This window comes from Peromyscus maniculatus, chromosome X, assembly GCF_049852395.1.
Source record: "Peromyscus maniculatus bairdii isolate BWxNUB_F1_BW_parent chromosome X, HU_Pman_BW_mat_3.1, whole genome shotgun sequence".
In the NCBI taxonomy this organism is placed as follows: Eukaryota; Metazoa; Chordata; class Mammalia; order Rodentia; family Cricetidae; genus Peromyscus; species Peromyscus maniculatus.
This window is the reverse complement of record NC_134875.1, coordinates 83,864,058-83,887,093: the sequence shown is the minus strand read 5'-3', so window position 1 is coordinate 83,887,093 and position 23,036 is coordinate 83,864,058. Positions and strand designations below refer to the sequence as shown.

Genomic DNA, 23,036 nt, shown 5'->3' with positions numbered 1-23,036 from the left:
CGAGGATTGCCCCTGGAAGAGCTGGTGCAGTTCTCACCTGAGCTAGAACTCGCAAGAGGATTGGTCTAAAAGAGCCACTAACCCTTCTCTACCACTTGGCTTTCTGTACACTGTGGGATCTCCCCCTCTCACACCGGTTCCCACCATGATGCAATCTGTATGCATGATGTCATGTCTGTATGCATGAGGACCCTCAACAAGCTAATTGATGGGGTCACCTGATTATGAACATTTAGCCTTAAAAACTGAAATAAATAAACTTCTCTCCCCCCCCCAAGACAGGGTCTCACTATGAAGCCCCTATATACTCACTATATAGCTTCGGCTGGCCTCAAACTTGTGGAAATCCTCAGCCTCCTAATTGCTAGGATAACAAGTGTGTACCACCATGCTGGGTTAGACCTCTTTCCTTTATGAAGTACCCAGCTTTGGGTGTTTTTCTTGTAGTAATGGAAAGTGGACTAAAACAGACCTAATAGAAAATCTCCATTGGTTACCTGACTCCCACTGGATCCTAGTCTAACTTGCGGACTAATGATGAAATCTGAATCATTCCTAAGAGACGGGGAGCAAGGTTGCTCTTGACTCCAGAGGGAGAGGTTACCCTTTGCACAATAGACTGCAAGCCCACTTGATCTGGATGGTGACACTTTCCATACCCCACTATGCTTTTTGCTGTAAAAGTATTTTTTTAAAGATAGTTTGGTGGGTGGCAAGGCCCCATTGCTGAAGTCAACACCTACACAACTCATTGAACATGGAGAGGTCAAGCTGGTGCCTACCTAGAACCTTCGCCTCCACATGCTAGCATATTTGATACAGGAAGGTACTCTGTAAGCTACCAAAGGAGAAACATAACACCAGCCCAGCCACAAACCCTTTGATCTACAGTGGCGTCCTGCCTGCAAGATAGGCTGGTGCAATGGTGGCACCAAGCTTGCCAATATCCATTTGATTTAATTTAAACCCACTCCTCCAGATGGAACCCAAACCCAACATGGCTTAGGTGACCAAGAACCTGAGACTAGACAGCCCAGGGACCTAGGGTAAGACCAAATACTACTGTTCTACTAAAAGAACTTAGCAATAAAATGACTCCTAATGACATCCTGCTACATTCATAGATCAGTGCCTTGTTCAGCCACTATCAGAGAAGCTTCCTCCTGCAGCAGATGGGAACAAATGCAGAGACCCACAGCCAGACAATATGCAGAGAGTTAGAGATCTCGGAACACTGAATCCTAAATGGCATGTCTCCATCAAAACTCTCCTTTCAGGGCTCAGGGAACACTACAAAAGAGGAGGCAGAAAGAGTGTCAGAGCCAGAGGGGATGGAGGACACCAAGAGAACAAGGCCCTCTGAATCAACATGGTAGATGCGCATATGATCTCACAGAGACTGAGGCCGCATGCACAGGGCCTGCATGGGTCTGCACCAGATGGAGTCCTAGAGCTGAAAGGAGAAATGGACACATGCCCCCATCCCTAGTCCAGAAGCAATCTCCAATTGATAATAGCCACTTGCAAATGAAAATTTAGTTTTCTCCAAGGGAGTCTCACTGGGTCTCACTGGGAAACTAACTACTCTTTTTTTTTTTTTTTTTTTTTTTTTTGAGACAAGGTTTCTCTGTGTAGTCTTGGATGTCCTGGAACTCACTCTGTAGACCAAATTGGCCTTGAACTCATAGAAATCTGCCTGCCTCTGCCTCCCAAGTGCTGAGATTAAAGGTGTGCGCCACCACTGCCCTGCAAAACTAACTACTCTTAAGGACAGACTGTGTGCCCAGCAGTAGATGACCAACAGAAAATGAACTCAAAGGCATCTTTGGAGGTTCCTTGTCTCAATGTTGTGGCAGGGCTTTTTCTTTTTTTTATTTTAATTTTATCTTACTACATACACACATTACTACATATTCATATGTTGCAAGATAAAATAACACACACATATGTATATATTTATATATTTCCATCTCTTTTTACCCCACAAGCCCTTCCAGTTTAGTGTTTTTAGGGCATTCTTGAGTGTGCAAACAAGTGGGTCTCTGTTTCATGTGCCTTCTCTTGGTCTCCTTTCCTTCTGTTGGTTTGTTTGATCCAATACTAGTGTGTTAGTTTTAACCTTATTTTATTATTCCTTAGAAGCCTGCTCATCTTCTATGGAGAACCAGAAAGGGGGTGGATCTGGATGGAGGGGAGGTGGGGAGGAACTGGGAGGAGTAGAGAGGGAGAGGAAACCGTAATCAGGACATATTATGTGAGAAAAAACCTATTTCCAATAAAAGAAGAAAATGAAAAGATAGTTTGAAACAAAGACAGTCAGCACCTCTGCTTGTAAAGTATGCAGAACATCAGCAAACTATAGAGAACTATCTTTCAATAAGAAGGCTGGAACTGAATCTTAGATTATTAGGTGGAGCTCTTAGGGGACCAGGGAAGAAGCAGGATATGATAGCATTGTGAAAGTTAAGGTGGACCACTGCTTCAGAAAGTGAGTATGTTCATCACTGTTACATGATCTCTCGGTAGAGAGATCAAGTAGGAGGAGGAGGAAGAAATGTTGTCAAGTTAGTTGACTAGTTGAGCTTGGGTCCTCTAAGAAGCAGTTATTAAGACAGATTGGATGTGTATGAAATGTCTGTAAGAGAAAATATGGAGGCTGCAAAAGTGACTGGTCCACAATTCTGCTCAGGTCTGTGGAGTCCTTGAACTGCTGGGGAATCCTCAAGCCATAGTTGGCCACTAGAGGAGTCTCATGTCTCACAGGAAGAGGCCTGCTTTAGAATGACTACTTTGGGAGCAGGGAGATGGCTCTGGTGAGTTCAAGTGTTGCCTATGCAACCCAAGTCCAGATCGCCAGAATCCAAGTAAAATCCAAATAAGGTGACACATTGTAATCTCACCATCCTCCAGGGAGATCGGAGACAGAGCCAGAAGAATGCTCCATAAGCTCATTGGCTAACTAACCTGGGAGACAGAGTGTGGCAAATGAGTCAAGATTCCACCTCCATATCCCTGATGGCAGATAATAGTACAAAAATGGTAATAAAAGCAGAGAGAAATACTTTTTAATTTCACCATCCAGGGGGGTACTTTATTCTCTTCTTCAAGACTATTTCTTTACTTCCTTTTTATCATGTCTTGCCGTGCTGGTGGTGGAACTCAGGGCCTTCCACGTGTTAGGCCAGCACTCTGTCACCAAGCTACACCCCCATCCCTGGATTTAAATAAAGAAGCATGTTTTTCCAACTCTTAAATGTCACATAGCCTGGGAAGATAAAACCAACACCCTGAAGATGGGGGAGCCGAGAGATGGAGAAAACCTGGCTCTTGGGTGATGTTAAACATCCAACTCACCAAGCTTAGTACCTGCTATGTATCCTGATCTCTTGTTTTATGAGATAATAAAAGCCATTGTGTAAATGGCTTTGAATTGTTTTTTTCTGATGCAGCCAAGGCATACTAGCAAAGTCCGGACTAGATTTTTTAAATGTTTATTTTCCAGGACTAATTTTGCTAATGATTTTGGTTTTTTTGACACAGGATTTCTCTGTGCAGTTCTGGATGTTCTGAAACTTGCTCTGTAGACCAGAGCTCCACCTACATTTGGATGCCTATGGTGACTAGTTAAGGTTGGAAAGTTATCCATAGCAGAGCCTCGCTTATTTGGGGCACAGGGGAGATGGTTAAAAAGTGGAGCAACCCAGACCTACAGAAGCACTGGTTATTGCCACGAGTTTGTAATCCAGTTTAACCCCCCAAAAAATCCACTTTCTGGAGAACGGCTTAAAGAATCTGGAAAGTCGCATAAGAAGGAAGTGGAACGGTAAAGGAGTTTGTGCATCCTGAGGGAAAAAATAAGCCAAGACACTTAACTATGAGGTGGGCTTTGACAAACTACAAGGTGATTTTGGAAGAGACAAGATGTCTATGATTCCTAGTTGGACTAAATCCTTTGTGACTACAGAAACTTTCGGCAAAGGCTTGAGACTGGGCAGCAGACTCAGCCTCCCCATCACTAACAACAGGAGCTGACACTTCCCATGTGTTGAGCACAGTGTTAAGCTTTCTGGTCATTATCTCATGTAATCTTCAGAACGATCCCATAAGTACATCCCCTACTTACAGGAATTACAGGTAAAATGTAACCCATGGCACAGCCCTACCAGCCACAGTGGACACCTGTGGCCCATCACTAGAGCCATCTTGTGCACATTCTCAGTAATCCACTATTGGCTTTGTCTTACTCATGAGCAAGGAAATGGAGGCACTGAGAGTTTAAGTAACCTGTCAGGGCCACAGCAGTACAGCTTGGTACTTGATCTGTGCACACTCAAAGCCTGTGCTTGGCTGTTGCCACAGTGATCTGCTGCCTAACTCCCATAGCAGAGGAAAGGCTGATCACACATCTAATCATACTTGGGTGCTTGTTAAAGGAGAGATGTTATTTAGGTCCTATGTTTTTATTTACAAAGTCCTATATAATGACTACTTAGTATGAGTGTTTGATCTATCTCCCTCCATGTGCCACCAATCCCTGAAAAGATGGAACTAGGTGAGGCCTTTTGGGGGTGTGGTAGTTTGAAAATAATTGGCTCCCATAATCTCAGGGAGAGGCACTATTAGGAGGTGTGGGTTTTTTGGAGTAGGTGTGGCCTTATTGGGGGAAGTGTGTCACTATGGAGGTGGGCTTTGAGGTTTCCTGTGCTCATGCTCAGTGTCACAGACCATTTCCCGTTGCATTTTGATCAAGATATAGCCAGCATCATGTCTGCATGCCATGCTCTCCACCATGATAATGGGTAGAACCTCTGAAACCGTAAGTGAGTTATCCCAAATAAATTTGTTTTTGCTCTTTAATGGGGGCTCACTACCCAGCTCCCAAATAAATCACACACTGAGTCTTAGTCTTAATTATGGATGCTCGGCCTTAGCTTGGCTTAGTTTCTTGCCAGCTTTTCCTAACTTTTAAATTATCCCATCTACTTTTTGCCTCTGGGCTTTTCCCATTCTCTTACTTCTGTAAATCTTAATCTTTCTCCGTGGCTTGCTGTGTAGCTGGGTGACTGGCTCCTGAGTCCTCCTCCTTCTCTGGTTACTTCTTTCTTCACTCCTCCATCTCTCTTCTCCCAGATTCTCCCTCTATATAGTCTCTCTGCCTGCCAGTCCCACCTATCTTTCTCCTGCCTTGCTATTGGCCGTTTAGTTCTTTATTAGACCATCAGGTGTTTTAGACAGGCGCAGTAACACAGCTTCAGAATTAAACAAATGCAACATAAACAAAAGTAACACACCTTAAGATAATATTCTACCACATTTCCCCCTTTTTGTCTAAAATAAAATGAAAGGTTTTAACTTAAACATAGTAAGACTGTATACAATAAGAACAATTATCAAGTAAGGATTACATTCACAACATACTGAATTCCAATTCATTTGTGTCTGGTAAATCTAAAGAAAATACTCCATTATCTATCCTATCTTAATGAATCTAAAGTTTTATACCTAATTTACTCTATCATAACTAAGGAAAACTGCAACTATAACTATTTAGTCTGCAACTCCCAAGGCCCAGAAGGATGTAATATTATTTAACAACAGAGACATCTGATAGCCTGGACAGTCACCCAAATTTCCTCTGCAACGCTGGGGCATCCATCTTCAGCCTAGAAGCTTAATGTATCAGGTAGACTTCTCATTGGAGCAGGAAATTTGAAGGACTGTCCTGCTTTGTTTTAGTGAAATTCAGCAGCCACTTTCCTGTGTGTCCTGCAGAATATCTGGCAGACTCTTCTATGAAGCAGGAATTTTTAAGGTCTGTCCTGCCTTGTTTTGGTGAAGTTCGTCAGTTGTTTTCCTGTGTGTCCTGCATGTTCATTCTGCACAGCACATTGTAACACAAATTCTAAATGGCCTTTGAATAAAAAAAAAAAATCCCGGTGCCAGATATTAGGATAAATGCTAAAAGATCAGAGAGACAAAGGAACAAGCCATGTCTTACCTCTAGGACTCCTCTAGCTGAAAGGAACGCTTTTGCCAAAAGGCCTTTAGTTCCTGTCTCCTCATACCTTGTATACCTTTCTCCACCCAGTCATCACTTCTTGTGATTAAAAGGCATATGTGCTTCCCAGTACTGGGATTAAAGGTGTGTGCCACCACTGCCTGGCCTCTGTGTTTAATCTAGTGGCTTGTTCTGTTCTCTGATCTTCAGGCAAATTCAGGAAACATCACCACATTTCCCCCTTTTTGTCTAAAATAAAAGAAGGTTATAACTAATATAAGAAAAACTGTATACAATAAGTACAATAACTTCATACAATATATACAGTCAAGAATTACATTAACAATATCCAGTCCATAAACATTTGGCAAATTCAGAGAAAGTACCCCATTACCCATCTTATTTTGGTGAGTCCAAAATGTACCTAATTTACTTTCTATCCTAACTTGTATTACCAACTGAAAACTATCTTTTGATGTCTTTCAAACTTACACACTTTACACCTCTTTGGTGAGTTTCTTTTCTAAATTTGTTAACAAGGAAAACTATAACTATCTAATTTTCAACTCCCTCAGAGACCCAAGAAGGAAATAATATTTACTGAGTAAGCAGGAAGTGCAAACAAGTGATTTCCAAAAAACCGCGAGAAATGACAGAGACAGCTGGCTTCCTGGACAGTCTCCCAAGATTTCTCTGCAGTGTTGGGGCATCCATCTTCAGCCTACAGGTTTAGCATATCTGACAGACTCATCTGGGAAGCAGGATTTTCTGAAGGGCTGTCCTACCTTGTCTTGGCAAGGTTTGGCAGTCCTTTCTTTTGTGTCCTGCTTGTCCATTTGGACAGCAAACTGTCAGCAGCTGAGGCGAGGGCATTTTCTTGCCCAGTGTCTAACTTTTGCCACAAAGAAAGTAAACTCCATATAGAGTTTTTTCAATGCCCATAATCTCTGAAGTAGATTGGTGTTGCCAGGAGCAGACATGTCTCATTGTCATAAAAAAAAAGAATCTATGTTATTAAAACATCTTAAATGCCATATTCTGTAAATCTCTGAAGTGTTTGAAGACAACCAGTCTATCTAAAATATATCTCTGTTTGACCTTGACCTTGAAAACATACCTAATATGACTATGAGTTTGATTGTAATAGGTGACTAACTACTAACTTGCGTTTCTTTATATTCTAATTAGTTGGTAATAACTTTCAAGGACTAGAAAATTGCATTATATTGTTAAATAAGTTGTATAGGTACAATACCTTGAACAAGATTAGAATTGTATGTACAGTATGTTCTAACAAAAATAATCTCAAATTTGCATCAATATACAAAATTTGTATACAATATACAAAAATGCAATCCAATGTAAAATATTTAAAACTAGTAGTTGCTTTTTAAAAGTATATTCAGCCGGACAGTAGTGGTGCATGCCTTTAATCCTAGCACTCAGGAGGCAGAGGCAGGTAGATCTCTGTGAGTTTGGGGCCAGCCTGGGCTACAGAGTGAGTTCCAGAAAAAGCTCCAAAGCTACACAGAGAAACCCTGCCTCAAAAGAAAAAAAAATAAAAACAAAAACAAAAAAAAGTAGATTCAATAATCTACCTTTTTATCATATCCATATTCTCCTATTTTCTTTTCAGAGTACATTCAATAATCTACCCTTTTATCCTATTATTTCTATGTTTCTTTCTTTTTAGAATAAATTCAATAATCTACCTTTTATCTTATCATGCCTATATCCTCTTTTTTTCAGAGCAGCCAGCCACAAGTTATTACCTCTATGAAATCCTCAGCCTAAAGAGCATGAGTTCCTGTTTTCTCACATCTTATATACTTTTCTCTGTCCGGCCATCACTTCCTGGGATTAAAGGCGTGTGATTCCCAAGTACTGGGATTAAAGGTGTGTGCCACCACTGTCTGGCTCTGTTTCCCTCCTAGACAGAGTCATCTCATGTAGTCCGTGGTGGCTTTGAACTCACAGAGATCCAGACAGATCTCTGCCTCCTGAGTGCTAGAATTAAAGGTGTGTGCCACCACTGCCTGGCCTCTATGTTTAATCTAGTGGTTTGTTCTGTTCTCTGATCTTCAGGCAAATTTTTTAGGGTACACAATATATCACCACAGTACATTGTTAGCAGTCAAAGGCAAGAAAAGTTTCTTTGCCCAGGTGCTAACCTTGCCATAATGAAAACAAGAACTCCATAAGGAGTTTCTTCAATGCCCAACATCTCTGAAGTAAATTGGTGCTGCCAGGAGCAAATGTGTCTCGTTGTCATGAAAAACTTTGTTAACAAAACATTTTAAATATCATATTCTGTAGGTCTTTGAAAAGTTTGAAGACCATCTATCTAAAATATATCTCTATATGATCTGGAAAGCATATCTACAATTCTGATTGTTATAAATGACTAACCACTAACCTATGTTCCTGATTATCCTATATAGTTTATAATAATAGCTTCAAAAGCTAGTACTTCATCCTACATTTCCAAATGAACTGCATAGGTAAAATACCTTAAACAACAGTAGAATAATATATACAGTGTAACCAAAATAACTTTAAATTTGTATCAATATACTATACTCCCCTAAATGATAACAAATATCCATAACCCACCAAATAATCAAAAACCTCCGGTACCCCTCTTGGGAATGTGGGTGTAGTATTCTCCAAACTGCTTCCTGCTGTCTGTGGATGAAGCATCTTTAGGGTCCCTGAGAAAAATTTGAGATAATGGCCAAGTCCTGGGAAGACCAGCAGTAACCTTTGCTGATAGATATCACCTGTCAAGTTTCAGGAGGTGTCACCTGATCAAACCTGATCCATATTAACCCTGAAGAAATCCACAGTCTCTCATCCCCTGTGGGAACAAAACTCCAAAGAATTTTTGATTTCCATTTGACAAATACAATTTTTGACTTTTTAAAAGTTAAAGCTTTCCTAAAGTAAATAAGCTGATTGATTTCAACAGTCCCTCTTTCAATTCCAGGTCTCTTTGCAGCTGTCCTTTGCTTTTCAACAATCAAAAATTTCAAAATCAATATAATAACATACAGGATCCACACTACCTGTGTATTTCCCATCTTACATGGTTTTTTCTTTTACTCCCTCGTTAAAGACTATTTTATAAACCATTCATTTTTTTCTATGACTAGACCCTTTTCCTTTTCTTAAGCCTACGCACATTGTTAAACACACTGTAACCCGTTTAGAGGTTTTTCCATGTGGATCTCTTTTTCTGCGTATCTCTAGTCAAGTTTAACTGCATGAGCAAACTGTAGACTGCTAAGGTACACCTGGGTTCTCCACGCTGGCTCTCAGCTGGCTCGGCCAGCTTCTCGGGTTGGGAAAGCCAAGCCTAAAGCTCACGGCCCTGTTAGAGGTTTGTGACTGGTGACTGAAAACTGCATTCAACCTTCCTCGCTGTGTAAGCCAGTACCTGTGCTGCCCCAGGCAGCTTTTACTTAGCTTGCCATTTTTATTTAGCACTGCTAGCTGAACAGCAGTGTTTCTTAAAGGAGCCGTATCTTTTTTTTTCCCAGCTTTCTCAGGCCCTATGGAAATACGAGCTCCAGGTTGGATGACAGAATGTTGTTGTTTGTTTTTGCTCTTTTTTTTGGGGGGGGGGCGCCACCCACCTCCCAAACAAGTTACACACAGAGGCTTATTCTTAACTATAAATGCCCGGCCTTAGCTTGGCCTAGTTTCTAGCCAGCTTTTCCTAACTTTAATTTATCCCATCTACTTTTTGCCTCTGGGCTTTTCCCATTCTCTTACTTCTGTAAATCTTACTCTTTCTCCGTGGCTTGCTGTGTAGCTGGGTGGCTGGCCCCCGGAGTCCTCCTCCTTCTCTGGCTGCTAGATCTCCTTCTCCCAGATTTCTCCTTCTATATATCCTCTCTGCCTGCCAGCCCCACCTTTCTCCTGCCTTGCTATTGGCCGTTTAGTTCTTTATTAGACCATCAGATGTTTTGGACAGGCACAGTAACACAACTTCACAGAGTTAAACAAATGCAGCATAAACAAAAGTAACACACCTTAGAATAATGATCTACCACAAAATGCTTTCTTTATAAGAGTTGCTGTATAAGGTCATGGTGTCTCTTCACAGTGATAGAAACCCTAACTAAGACAGGAGGTGATTAGGTCAGGAGGACATTGCCTTCATGAGTAGAATTAGTGTCCTGATTAAAAAGTCTCCCAGCTAGCTGCCTTGCCTCTTTCCACCATGTAAGGGCACATGGAGATAGGCCAGAAAACAGGCCTTTACCAGATGCTGACTTTGCCAACGCCCTCATCTTGTGCTTCTCAGCCTCTAGAACTGTGAGAAATAAATCTTTGCTGTTTATAAGCCACCCAGTTTATGGTATTTTGTTATCGCAATCTAAACGGAGCAAGACAACCTCCAACTTAATGGTGTCGAATAGGACATGGCTATTATCCAAATGCAGACTTAATATCAAATGCAACGAAGACCAATCTCAGAGAGATTAAGGACTTTTACTGCTTTAGGATTTTGGAGAAGAGAAGGAGCTTGAGGAGGAGGGGTGGCGGGTAAGTCATGAATGAGTTGGATAAGGAAGGAGTATCTTAGTGTGATTTTTTTTTCCTGAGTAAAGCATGCATCTTAAAATAAAATTACCCGCTGCTCCCAACATTCGAATGACCCTACCTATAGCTTCATCCTGACAAAGCGGGGTGGAGGGTACAACATGGTGGTTAGGGAGAAGTAGAAGATTGAGAGTCAGGGAGACTCCACGTACCACATGAGTACGAGGGCTGAAAAAAAAAAAATCTGTCCACATTCCGCTGAAATCTCCCATTGTTTCTTTCAAAATACCACAAATCTTTTCTAGCAGTTTCAGCTGGGGCTCAGAGTCAAGGCCAAAGTTCAAGTAACATCAGAGTTTATTTTTGAAATAAAGGTTTATTTCCTCATGGAATTCTTGAAGGGTTTGCCCCGCGTGTGTGTGAAGCATTGAGTCTGGGCTGAAAGGAATTTATTTTAGGACCTTGAGCCGTCTTTGGCTCTTAGGCCTATTGCCCCAGGAGGTGATTGATGGCCATGTAAGTTTCCAGTCCACCCCTGGAGGCCCAGCTCTGGGCCTGCACTCCTCCAGACTCCAGAAGCCTCTGTTGCCTCCAGGGCAGAAACATACTTTTCCCTCTCAGGCCTTGTAGCCCTGACCCCCCCAAGCGCTTCCACCCTGCACTGTGGCACATTGATTAGCATGGACATCAGAGACGTGGTTGACTGAATTGTAGGCACTTTTCTGCTTGAAAAGCTGCCACATCACTTTCTTTGAGTTACTAGACTGGATCCGAGGAGAAAGCATGCTTGTGTTATACTGTAGAGCTAAGCACTAATATCAAAAAGACTAAATGACTTTAAGAGGAAGGAATCTATCTAGTGTTTTCCAGTTCTTAATTCTCTCTGTTCAGACACTGAGAACCTGGAACAACAGAATGTTTGAGTTCGGATTGACAAGCAGACTTTTATGACCTGCTGGCTACATACTTTTTTCATTCATAATGAAAGTATCTTTCCTGAAGTCATAGCAAGGGCATGTTGAGTGGAATGCACAGTCTTAAAACTCAGATAAAGCAGGCTCGGGATATAGCTCAGGGGTAGAGTGTCTGCCTAGTAGGCTGGTTTGACTCCTGCCTCACAAAAGCCTAAAACAACAAACAGAACCTATTGACTAAAACAAGTGACTCTGAAGGACTGTCAAGGACAGACCCTGGCGTCTCTCCTGAGACGTTTGTGTGTCACTGGGAAGGGGCTGCAGGAAGGAAGCTTTCTCACCTCTGGTTCTGAAACAGGTCTGGGACCGGTGCTGTGCCAGGTTGTATGAAGAGGCCCACAGGCCCGAGAAGAAGAAGAAGGATGTGCCTTTTTCCTTTGCAGCTGTGACAAGGAGAAAGGGCATATTTTATATTAGCTGTTCATCCTTTCCAATTCGTATGTTTAAATTAAAACTCCAGGTTCCTTGCAGCAAGCAGGATGGGCAGTGGGAAGAGAGTCGAGTGAGCGGTCCATTTCCCCAACTCCGTCTTGCCTCTCTTTCTGTCTCCGCTTCAGTCAGGGCCATGCCCAGTTCCACTGGTGGGCCTAATTTAGGTCCAGATTGTATCTCCTAGCACGATTATGGGGAAAACTGCTACAGGCCTTGGAGCCTCGGAGTTGGCAGTGGGTGGGAAGCGCCTAGCACTTGGAGGTGTGGTGAGGTACTGTTGTTAAAGGCCTCCCCTTCCTCTGCCTCCACAGCTTCCTCGCAGCTTTTGGCTCCTGCCCAGGTTAGTGCCGAGGTTTATAGGCGACTCAAAGCAACTGTTTAATTCACCGAGCGCTTATTGGTAACTCAGCCCTGAGGTCGGCGGCACAGGTGGTTGTGGCAGCCTTGGCTTCCACATTGATTCTAGATGAAATTCTTAAGTGCCTCCTTCCTGTGTTGGCAATGTTCTGTTCCAGAAACTACAGTGACCCTCCATTGCCCCTTTGGCCAAGTTCAATTCTTTAGTAAGGGTTTCCTATCTGGCTCTGCCTAATAATCTAGCTTCATTTATTCATTCATTTAACAGACACTTCCTGAGTACCTAATGCATGCTAGTCACTGGGCTTGGCATTGGCCATACAGCAGCAAGCAAGACGAATGTGGCTCCTGCCTTCAGGGAGCTCCTGGGGGGAGGGAGATGATAGTATTACAAAGAAATACTATTACTATTATCATAAACAAACAGAGATGATCATATTACCCTCTGTACACCGCTCCAGATGCTGTGCTAGAGGGTGATGGAGAGAGACCCTTCACCTTAGCTGCTTTCCTGCCTGTGAGCTTGGATGGAGAGTGGGGCTTTTAGGACCCCAGTTGTCCCTCCACAGACCAGCGGGACCCTGCTTCCCCAGAGGCCGTCTCTATCCAGTTTCACTTCTTGAACTGCAAGGCGGTCCCTGTCTGGAGGGAAGAGACAGGCTAAGAAGGAAGGTGAAGATTGAACTCCCCCGACCTCCTCCCATCTGCACGCAGACCCGCTGTAGTCCTAGGGAGGGAGGAGGGGCCTGCTCGGAGGTGGCTCCATTGCAAGTCCTTGATGTTTCCTTGATGAAAGCCAGGACTCTCTCATTCAAGCGGCTGGAGTGAGTGAGCACTGACTAGGCTGGGGGGAAGGGCATGGGGCCAAAACTGAGCTTCTTATTATGGAGCTCTGAAAGACTCAGCTTCAGGAATCAGAGTAGGGGGTGTGAGTGCGGGCGGGTGCCTCAACCACCAGGCCCAGTCCAGGCCTGCTGCGTTCAGGCTGCAAAGCTCTGCCCAGACAGTCTCCTTCAATCTGCTTCTACCTCATTTCTCCTCCTCCAGAGCAGAGATCAGTCTGAACAGTTCATAGGTCAGGGAAAAGTATCTCTGCTGAGTAAAGCCAAGTCCCCTACTTCCTGCCAGTCACTCTCTTTGCTGAGGTTGGAGTTCACCAAGTAAAGAACTTTGGATTCTTATTCCACAACCAGATTTCACAGTTCAAAAAGGGGTTATCCTTTGTCCATTTGTCGATTCTTACTTTAATTAGAACTCAACTTATCTAGTAACTATGTTTAAGAAATAAGTATGGACGAGGGCAACTGCATTGCAGTACTTCTTTTTTTTTGTATTTCTCAATTGACAAATAATAATTAGTTACATATGTAGAGGGCACAGTATTATGTTTTGATATATGCATTGCAGATTTAATAAACAAAGCCAATGGACATAGCCATCATGCCACATACTAATTTTGCATAGCAAAACATTTAAAACTGCAAACATGATTTCAATATTCCATGTATAGAGATTTCTTTTTAAAGTTTATTTTATTGTTTTATGTGTATAAGTGTTTGCTTGAACGTGTGTCTGTGCACCATGTGTGTGCCTGGTGCCTGCGGAGGTGAGAAGAGGGTGTCGAGAAGAGGGTGTCGGATCCCCTGGAACTGGAGTTACAGAAGTTGGGAGCTGCCATGTGGGTGCTGGGAATGGAACCTGCATCCTCTGGAAGAGCAGCCAGTGCTCTTAACCACTGAGCCATCTCTCCATCACCTGTAGAGCTTCCTTGAACTGTCTAAGGAACAATGAATTTTCTGAAGCAAAGAATGGAAACAGTTCACATTGTATTAGTGCAGACACAAGAATTTTGCTCAAAATGTTCTGCCAATAGGTTCTGTGGGCTTATACTTAACAGAGCATTTGTAGGATGGAAAGCGAGAGAATTAGAAAAGAAAGGACACCAGAAATCAAAGTGCATTAGTGGAGAACCAGGAGCAAGTTCAGTGTGCGAAGTTCTCCGTGGAAACCTCCCAAGTCCACACAGACATACAATACACGAAAGGCATTCTGGTTTTCTGAGTACACTTTACCTTCTACAATTGAGAGAAATCGGGGTTGTCTACACTGAAAGCACATCTCAGCTCCTGAAACCTCTCTTCTGGGACACTACAGGAGCTCCTTGTGGCCAAGGATGAAATCCATCCCAGCTGCCAGACCCTCCCCCTAAAAGGAAACAGCTCTGGGCTTCCTTTTAGCATAAAATACAAGCGGCGTCCCTCAATCCCAATAGAATGGATTATTCCACGAATTATTATTATTATTATTATTATTATTATTATTATTATTATTATTATTATCCGTTCATTCCTTTACAAGCAGACGGAGACAGTGCTGCTCCTCAGAGACACTTTCCTCCTGAACAGTCAAATAAGGTACTTGGTTCTCTCCGCTATGTTTCCAAGATTCTAGCCGCTAGCTTGCTCTGTACTCATAGCCGGTGTGGGTTGATGCGTGCCACTGAGTACCCATTAGAAGAAAAACTAGATGCGTGAAGCCAGACTATTCTGCATGTCTCTGTTGTGACTCGCTGATGTGGATGCCGGTGCGTTTGCATTTTTAGTTTTACAAAGAGGAAAGTTTAAGTTAAAAAAACAAAGCAGAAAACAACCTTAACCATCAGTACTGGGCCTGGAGCTCCTCAGGAGGACGCGGGCACATTCCGTGCAGCGAACATCACACCCTCCTCAACACACATTCACGCAGACCTTCCTTCTTTAACTCTCAGCTCCTTCTTTCTACTCCTACTTCCTTTTTTCTTTTCTCCCAGATCAAGCGTTAATCTGCAAATTTCTGACCGCAAGAGAAAAAAAAAAAAAAGGAGGGGGGGGGGGAAATCCCGAAGTAGCAGAGCGAGGGAGGAGGAGGAGAAAGGCAGGGAGGAGGAGCCCAGCGGAGCCGAGTCAGAGGGACTGGTGGCTCCTGCGAGTGTGCAGCCCGCGGGGAGCCGGCGCTCCAGGCTGTGAAGCCTCCTGTCCGCCTAGCCACCCGCGCTGCTCACCAGCCCGCGTCTAGGGCCCTGCTCCACTCGCGGCCGCCTCTCGGGGGGGCCAGCGGCGCCACAAGGCTAGAGGGCCGCATCGGTCCCCTCGCCAGCGCCCAGGATGCCGTTCTACCGGCGCGTGGTGGTGCCCCAGCGTCTGTGCCCGCGCAACCCGCCGCAGCCACTGACCGAGCTCCGCGACGTGAGCCACCTGGCCGCGCTCAGCCTGCTCCGCCAGCTCGCCGACCTCTGCGGCCACTCGCTGGCTCTGCTCGAGGACCTCGAGGGGCACCTGCTGGCCCTGGGGCGCCGCACCGACAGCCTGTACCGGCGCACCATTCGTCTCCGCCACCGTCTTCCCTGTCGCCTGCTCGGCCCGGAGGACGACGAAGAATTGCTAGGTAAATGGCGCGAGGCGCCTGCGACCCGCGACCCTCTCCCACCCTCCTCTGGGGATGTCCCGCTGCGTCCGCCCGTGGATGCCCCTTGGAGATCGAGGGACACGGCCTCCCGGACGCCCTCCCGCCGTCCGATCTTCCCGGGATCCGCTCGCGCCATCCCGAGGGGCCCTCTACCCTCAGGGTTCCGGTCTGGGGGCTACCGCCGCTTCTGCAGCGCTTGGAGAGGGAGGGGATCTGCAGGGTCCCGGGAGGTACGGACCAAAGTGTCCCGGTGGCGTCGGGAACCGAGTGGCCGCGCCGGCGTCTCTGGTGATCGGCCACTTTGGAAAGCGCGCCGAGATGCCTGCCTCCCTCCCGGGTGGCGGGGCCTCTGCAGCCAGACCCGTGCGACTTCGTGCTGGAGTGTGAACGGCCTTCCCGCGCCCAGCAGCTTCTGAGCGCCCTTCCCGCCCGCTTCTCCCCGCACGTTCCGCGTTGCCGCCCCGGGAGTGGCCGGCAGGGGGAGGGGAGACTGTCCCGGGCTTCGCTGATCCCCGGCCGCTAAGGTCCCGCTGCCCAGATTTGCAGGAGAGAACCATTTAAAGAAACTGTCATCAGTTTTCTTTAAAGTGTGTTCGCTTTAAGATCCAGACAAATGCCCGAGAAACGCCAGGTCCCGGCAGTTTCCTCACTGAACACTAAGAACCTGTGAGACTGTAGGCAGGCGGGAGCCCTGGCTCTTTGCTACTTTGAATCTCAACATTTTGAATAGGGAGAATCTCCTCTGTGAAGAGAGCCAACATTCCCTTAGAATGTGGAACTTCTCTCAAAACAAGGGTGTGTGTGTGTGTGTGTGTGTGTGTGTGTGTGTGTGTGTGTGTGTGTGTGTGTGTATAAGTTAGAAATGCTGATAATAGCAGAGACACGCCAGGTAATCGGGTCAGTTTGCACCTAGAGGAGGTTAAGAGAGAGACAGAGACAGAGAGACAGAGAGAGACACAGACAGAGAGAGACACAGAGACAGAGAGAGACTGAGTGGGAGGGTGGGGGGAGGGGCCGTGTTCCAGAAAGTTTCAGATGGAGGCAGAAGATGGCTACTTGTTGACTTTTGAGTGAGGCTTTGGGAGAGAGAATTGTCTAGGTCAGCCCTTCTTCCTTGCAGACTCCACCCCTTCCGAAACGACAGGAGTCAGTTCTGCCATCCCTCTTCCTTCATAAAGGTCTCTGACCTTTGAGGTAGATGGCAGAGGTCGCTGCTAGAGAAAAATAAACTGAATCCTGTGAGCAAAGGAAGGTGGAAGACACAGATGACTGCCAGATGGAATGTGAACATGGAACCACGAGCCGCTGTGAAGCAGGGGACTAGGAAAGGTGAGGTCCTGGGTCTGGCTCCCTCTCAGTTAACAAAGAGGGTAAGAAGGTCGTTGTTTTTCTGCTCCTGGGGTCCCACTGATTACCAGGATTAGTCTACGAGAAACTTGATAAAACCGATTGGAGATTACTTTTCCAAATCCTTGTCCAGCCTGCAGAGTACAGCCTGCAGAGAGCCACCTACTGAGTTCAGGAGGGTAAGTTGAGGCCAGGGAGGAAGGTCTGTTTTTCCAACTCACTTTTTTTGTGTGTGTGCTGAGTCAGCCAGCCCTTCCCATGGGCTGGGGTGTTGGGATGGCTTCACCAAATCACCTGAGGGCCTAACCCTTTCCAGTTATCTGCTCGGTTAGAAAGAGCTAGTTCGATGGCACTGGTGTATTGTTAAAGGAAAGGAATGACTCGTGAGATAAAATGCCATTGATCTGGCCTCTTGGAAGTTTGCAGGAGCGGAGAGTGTGTCTGCCTCTTATCTCTAGTGTGGTCGCTGGCCTTTGAGAATGTGCATGTTGTGTGACTCTGAGGTACTCCAAGGACCGCTGCATACAGCAAACAGGGCGGCCGACCTTCTGTGAGTCGCTAAAGAAGATCTGCTAGTCTGTTCTCCTGCCCTAGACTCTTCCTGAGCTTCCCAGTGCACTCTTTTCAGTGGCCGTGGGCCCTCTCAACAGTGGGCCGAGGGGAAATACCAAATGCAGAGAGAGATGGGGAGCGTGATCAGAGGACCATCTGCCCCCCCCCCCTTGTTGCTGAGGCATAAGGTTCAACAAGGTGTCCAGCAGGCTGGATATTAGATTATGATCATGAGCAAACAAGCAGACGTTGCCAGGTCCAGTCTTTTTCGTTTGTTCTTTCGGGTACCCTTTCCTCCTAGCATCCCTACATCGTTCCTGAGCGTCTTGCTGAGGGCCAGCACTTGCAGTTAGCATTTTGCCCTACATACTGCCTGTCTAGCTAGACTTCCTCTCGCATTCTTCCCGTAGCTGTTTCTTCCATCCATGGTGGGAACGAGAAATCTGGGAGGGAGGGAGGGAGCTTTGGAAACATGTGAATGACAGCTGACAGGCCAGCAGCTTGGAGCCTCCCTACTGGGACAACTTGGCTGCCACCAAAGGGCTGAAGAGTGACAAGTCACACGGGCCCCCAGCATGCAGGCTGGGCTGGGGCCGTGGGAGCAGCAGGGGAGGACAGGATGGACAGGATGGACAGGATGGGAGGAAAGATAGAGGAGGAGAAAGTGGATACTGAAGGATTCCACGTGATTCTTTACACTGTCTCGGGTCCAACTCCCTCCATCTTCAAGGTTACAGGGGTGGGACTGGGCTGCCCGGGTTGCCTAGCAACAATCCCCCCAAGGCCATTCTTTGGTAACTTGAGCCCCTTTGAGTTTGCCCTAGAAACTCTCATAACTGGGGAACGAGGGTGGTAGAGAAACGGGCCCACTCTGGTCTGCACCAAGCCCCCTCTGACTGTGGATCTACAGCACTTGCCATATCCCAGGCAAGGCCTTGCTTCTAAATCGAGTCCCCCCTGCCCCATACGGCTTTGGATGTGACCCGTTCTGTTGCATCCTGTGGCTTTTATTCTGTTCTTCTCCAAGTTGTTATGGTCAAAGCCAGTGGGACATAGCTCCATGCCTGCTGCTGTAGGCTGAGTCAATCCAAGCTTTCCTACTCCTCCCTCAGAGATCTATTGAATGTTTGTAGGTGCTTAGATGATAAATACAGAAGCAATGAGGACATCAACCCAGGGGCATAATATCTCCTTTGAGATAGTAGGAAGTTAGTGAAACACTGTATAGCTCTAGGTAGATTTATTTTATATTTATTACATTTTTATTTATGTATTGTGTGTGTGCATGTGAGTCCTGGTGATTGAACTTAGGTTATGTTGTGGCCACCCTAGCTGCAAACCATAAAGGACAGCTGGCTTATTTTGCTTGAAAGGATGGTCCTGGCGTGTTATAACTCTGCATAGGGTGAAAAGGAGGACCTCTCCACCTCTTGACCACAGTCAGTTTACCACTAGATGAGACATTACACCCCGAGTTACACTGCTCTTGCTTAGAAGGACTGAGCATGCCCTCTGGAGACTGATGGAGCTTAGGGGATCTTGGGAGACTCGAGAGGCACATTGCCAGGACTGATTTTGTCTCTGTCCTGCCTGTCATCCTCAGAGGCTCTTGGGACAGTGGGTTGACAGAAGGGCTTTGGGGGTTGGAACCAAACCCATTTTCTGTAATTTTTTTCTTTACCTCCCATTTTCTCCCTGAATACCATGAAATTATTGGTCTGCTTCATGGTATTTCCATGTGTTGAAAATATCTTCTCTGGAAATTTGAACACCAAAATGTCCACTAGAATTTCCTCCTCTTTAGAAACAAGAAATTTAATCTCCTCCTTTTTAGACACGTGAACAGTTAAAGTGACAAAACATCAAGATGTCAGACTAGGAGAGGAATAGAAGACTTAAGTTATGGCTTCTGGGCTGACCTCTGACCCTGATGAAGGTGATCAAGTTTCAGGAGAAGAGTGGTGCATTGACATCACCTGTCCCTGCCTGTACCTCTCTGGCTTGAGTGGAATCTATTTATACTATACTGTGTGAACCAAAAATTCAGTCATTAAACCATTGTGAGTATCATGGCACATGTACAGCCAAGGCCCAGGAAGGGGAAAGGACCCATCCAAAGTCACTCAGAGAGATCAAGACTTGTAGTAACCCCGAGTGATGAGGGGATTGCCTCTATACATGTGATTCCAAATGAAGGGTAGAAACCATGAAGCAAAGGATTCTCCCTTTGAAATGACTCAATGATCACTTGTATGCTGAAATTCAATAGACTCTCTTCCTCTCCTCTCTCTTTTGTATTCCTGTTGCTTGTGATCCAGGAACGTATTCAGTCTGCCAGTTTAGGAATGGGGCACTCACTGGCCAAGTCATAGAGAAAGTCAGTGACAGAAATCCTTGATTCAGAAGGGGCATCTGACATTCTCAACCAGGGTTCTGCCCTCTGTCAGTTCATTGAAAGGCCCTGCTCTGGCATTTTCTCTAGCTGGAATTTGTCCAGGATAAGGAATAATTCCTGATTCCTTTCATCCCCGAGGGATGCTTTAAAGAAGAGCTCCCACCCCATGGTTTCTGTAGTTGGGAGGCAAGTTGGAGCTGGAGAGGAAGGATGCCCAACCCTGCTTGGTACAGAGAGCAGGTGTGTTAAAGCTTTGAGTTTGGAGTGAAGTTTGTTCTGGAGAAATGATCTTCAGGTGGGAAAGGGGAGTTAGCCATCGACAGACACACTGGCCTCTGAAGGTCCCCTTCCCATCAGGGTCCTTTACTACTGATCTTTACACTGACCCTTCAAGATGGCGGTTCAGTTGTAGCTATGAGGCATCTTGACTATGTTCTGTTGCTGTAGTAGAGCTTAGTTGGCATTTCCAAAAGCTCGTTTATTAAAAACCAAGGGGAACAAGAAAGTAAAATGATTGCCAGAAATGCATTTAGCATACATGTTTCCAGGGAATGGATTGCTTATCCTTCTGTGCATAAGTAGCTTAACGGGCTTATCGGCTCTGCTGTTCTGTACTCTTTCTGAGGACTCCACTCATCCTCTCTTTGGATTATTACTTTCTATAGAACTAGGCCCAACTCTGTTTCCGTTCTTACTGTTGTGCTAGGTTCTCGAGACTGACAGGTAAGTAGCCTGGGTCTCTCTCCTCAGCGCTCCTAGTCTGCAGGGCTGGACACCATCTCACTTCCTACCACAACAGCATGGGACAGCAAGCTGAAGAGCTACAGACCAGTCTCCTGAAAGCTGAAGAGAGCTAACAACTAGAGTCAAGACCCCAGTTCACACCCCAGAGAGTCCTTCCATTCAGTCTGGTTTGGGGCCCAATAACGGAGTTAGTACTTCCAGAATCCTCCATGGTAAAAATCTAACTCAAAACACGATAGAATGCTATTGACAGTTTTCGCTTTAATTTATAGTTTTATACACGAGACGTCTATGTTCAAATATAAGAAGAATAGTTGGCTGTTCAGTAGCTAGATAATACTTAGTGGATCTGTAGTCATCATGAGCCTCTTGCGATAACAGAGCCTTCTAGAAGCTTCTGTTCCTAGCTGGGAATGATAAACCTTATCTTCCTGGTTCAAGCAAGAAATCAGTTCTCCGCATAAGTTCATTCAGGCAAATTTATTTTAATTTTTATTTGTGTGTGTTTCTATATGTGTGTACAATAATGTATGTGCAGGCACATACATATGTGTGTGTGGAGGTCAGAGGTCAGTCTCATGTGGTGTTGTTACTCTGTTTATCCTCTCGTTTTTTGTTTTGTTTTAAAATTATTTCTTTTATTTTTGACATTATAATATAATCACATCATTTCCATCCTTCCTCCTTCCAACCTCCTCCGAATATGCCCCTCCTTGCTCTTTTTCAAATTCATGGTCTCTTTCCATTAATTGTTACATGCGTATATGTGTATGCATATACATATATATTCCAAAGCATAACCTTCTCAGTCTGTATAATGTCACTTGTACGTCTGTTTTCAGGGCTGACGATTTGGTATCGGATAACCAGTTAGTGTGCTCTTTACTGGAGAAGATAGTTTCTCCAACTCTCAGCATTCTTTAGTTGCCTGTAACTTTTCATATAGAGTTGGGGCCTCCTGAGCTTTTCCACGTTAGCACGTTTATTAGTCTCATCCTTGTTCAGATTCATGCATAGGCAGTCATTTTGGTGAGACTTTATGGTGTTTTGTTTTGTTTGTGAGACAGGGTCTCTCACTGGCCTGGTGTTACCTCTACTGCAATACCATCTCCCCAGCCTTAGTTTTCACTTTTAATTTACCCATTAATTAATTTGGTGAAGGTGGTGGTTGAACCCATGTCCTTACGCATGCTAGGCAAGTGATCTACCACTAAGATATATCCCTGGGCCTCCATTTTTATTTTCTTTATTGTTGTGTATGTATGTACGATGTTTATGTGAATGTCAGAAGGCATCTTTTGGGAGTCAGTGTTCTCCTTCCACTATGTGGGAGGAAGGAGCTTCAACTCAAATTATCAGGCTTGCATGGCAAATGTTTGCCCACTGAGACATCTTGTCAGTCTTATTATTTTAATCATATAAAAGTATTAGAGAGTGTGATAATTCAGTTCATATGTACAATATGCAGTGATAAAATTGGGGTAGATAACATTTCCATCTCTTTACCCATTTAAAATATTTATTAGCACATAGTAATTGTCTTTATGGGGTACAATGTGATAGTCCAATACATGTATACACTATTTACTGACCAAATCAAGATTTTTGTTTCTATCTCTTCATCATTACTTTGTGTTTAAAGCCTCTCCCCTAGATATTTATAAAAAAAAAAAATGTAAGGTTTCTTGTAAACAGTAGTTAACCCACTGTGCTAAGGAACATTAGAACTTCTCCCTGGTAGCAGACTGCATTTGGGTGTATATAATCCAGCTTCCCTGTAAAACCCCTCTGCCATTATTTCCAGCCTCTGGTAATGAGCTACATTTAGCTCAGCTGTTTTTTTTTTTTTTAAGCTTTTACATGTGAGTGAGAACATGCAGTATTTGTCTTTCTGTGCCTGGCTTATTTCACTCAATATAATGTCCCCTGGTCCTACGTATTTGCTACAAATGATAGAGTACACAAGATGGCAGCATTTTAATGGACAAGGCTACTTTGATAATGCCACAATCAGGTGTGATGAGTAAGTATTTATATAAGTAGCTTAGAGAAAAGTTTGTGTGACAGACCGTGGGGCTAGTGGTGCAGGAGACAACTAGACACCAGCCCTTTATTAATTTTTCATTAATTTTATTTAAATTTTGACACAGGGTTTCTCTGTGTAGCTTTGCGCCTTTCCTGGAACTCACTTGGTAGCCCAGGCTGGCCTCGAACTCACAGAGATCCACCTGCCTCTGCCTCCTGA

The 23,036-nt window shown here is 44.8% G+C and overlaps 1 protein-coding gene across 4 annotated transcripts in view; it reads left to right on the top strand.

Annotated features, from left to right (window-relative positions):
* Positions 1–15,261: 15,261 nt before the first annotated feature.
* Positions 15,262–23,036, top strand: part of Nhsl2 (NHS like 2) — a 254,154-nt gene continuing 246,379 nt past the window's right edge. For 2 of the 4 annotated variants that reach the window (XM_076561840.1, XM_015989443.3), the window contains exon 1: positions 16,774–17,082. In XM_076561840.1, the coding sequence (XP_076417955.1) occupies positions 17,019–17,082 (64 nt within the window). In that variant the 5' untranslated portion in view covers positions 16,774–17,018. Of the gene's footprint in view, positions 15,733–16,773; positions 17,083–23,036 lie in introns of those variants that run through there. The other 2 variants (XM_015989442.3, XM_015989444.3) reach the window with 2 other exon arrangements.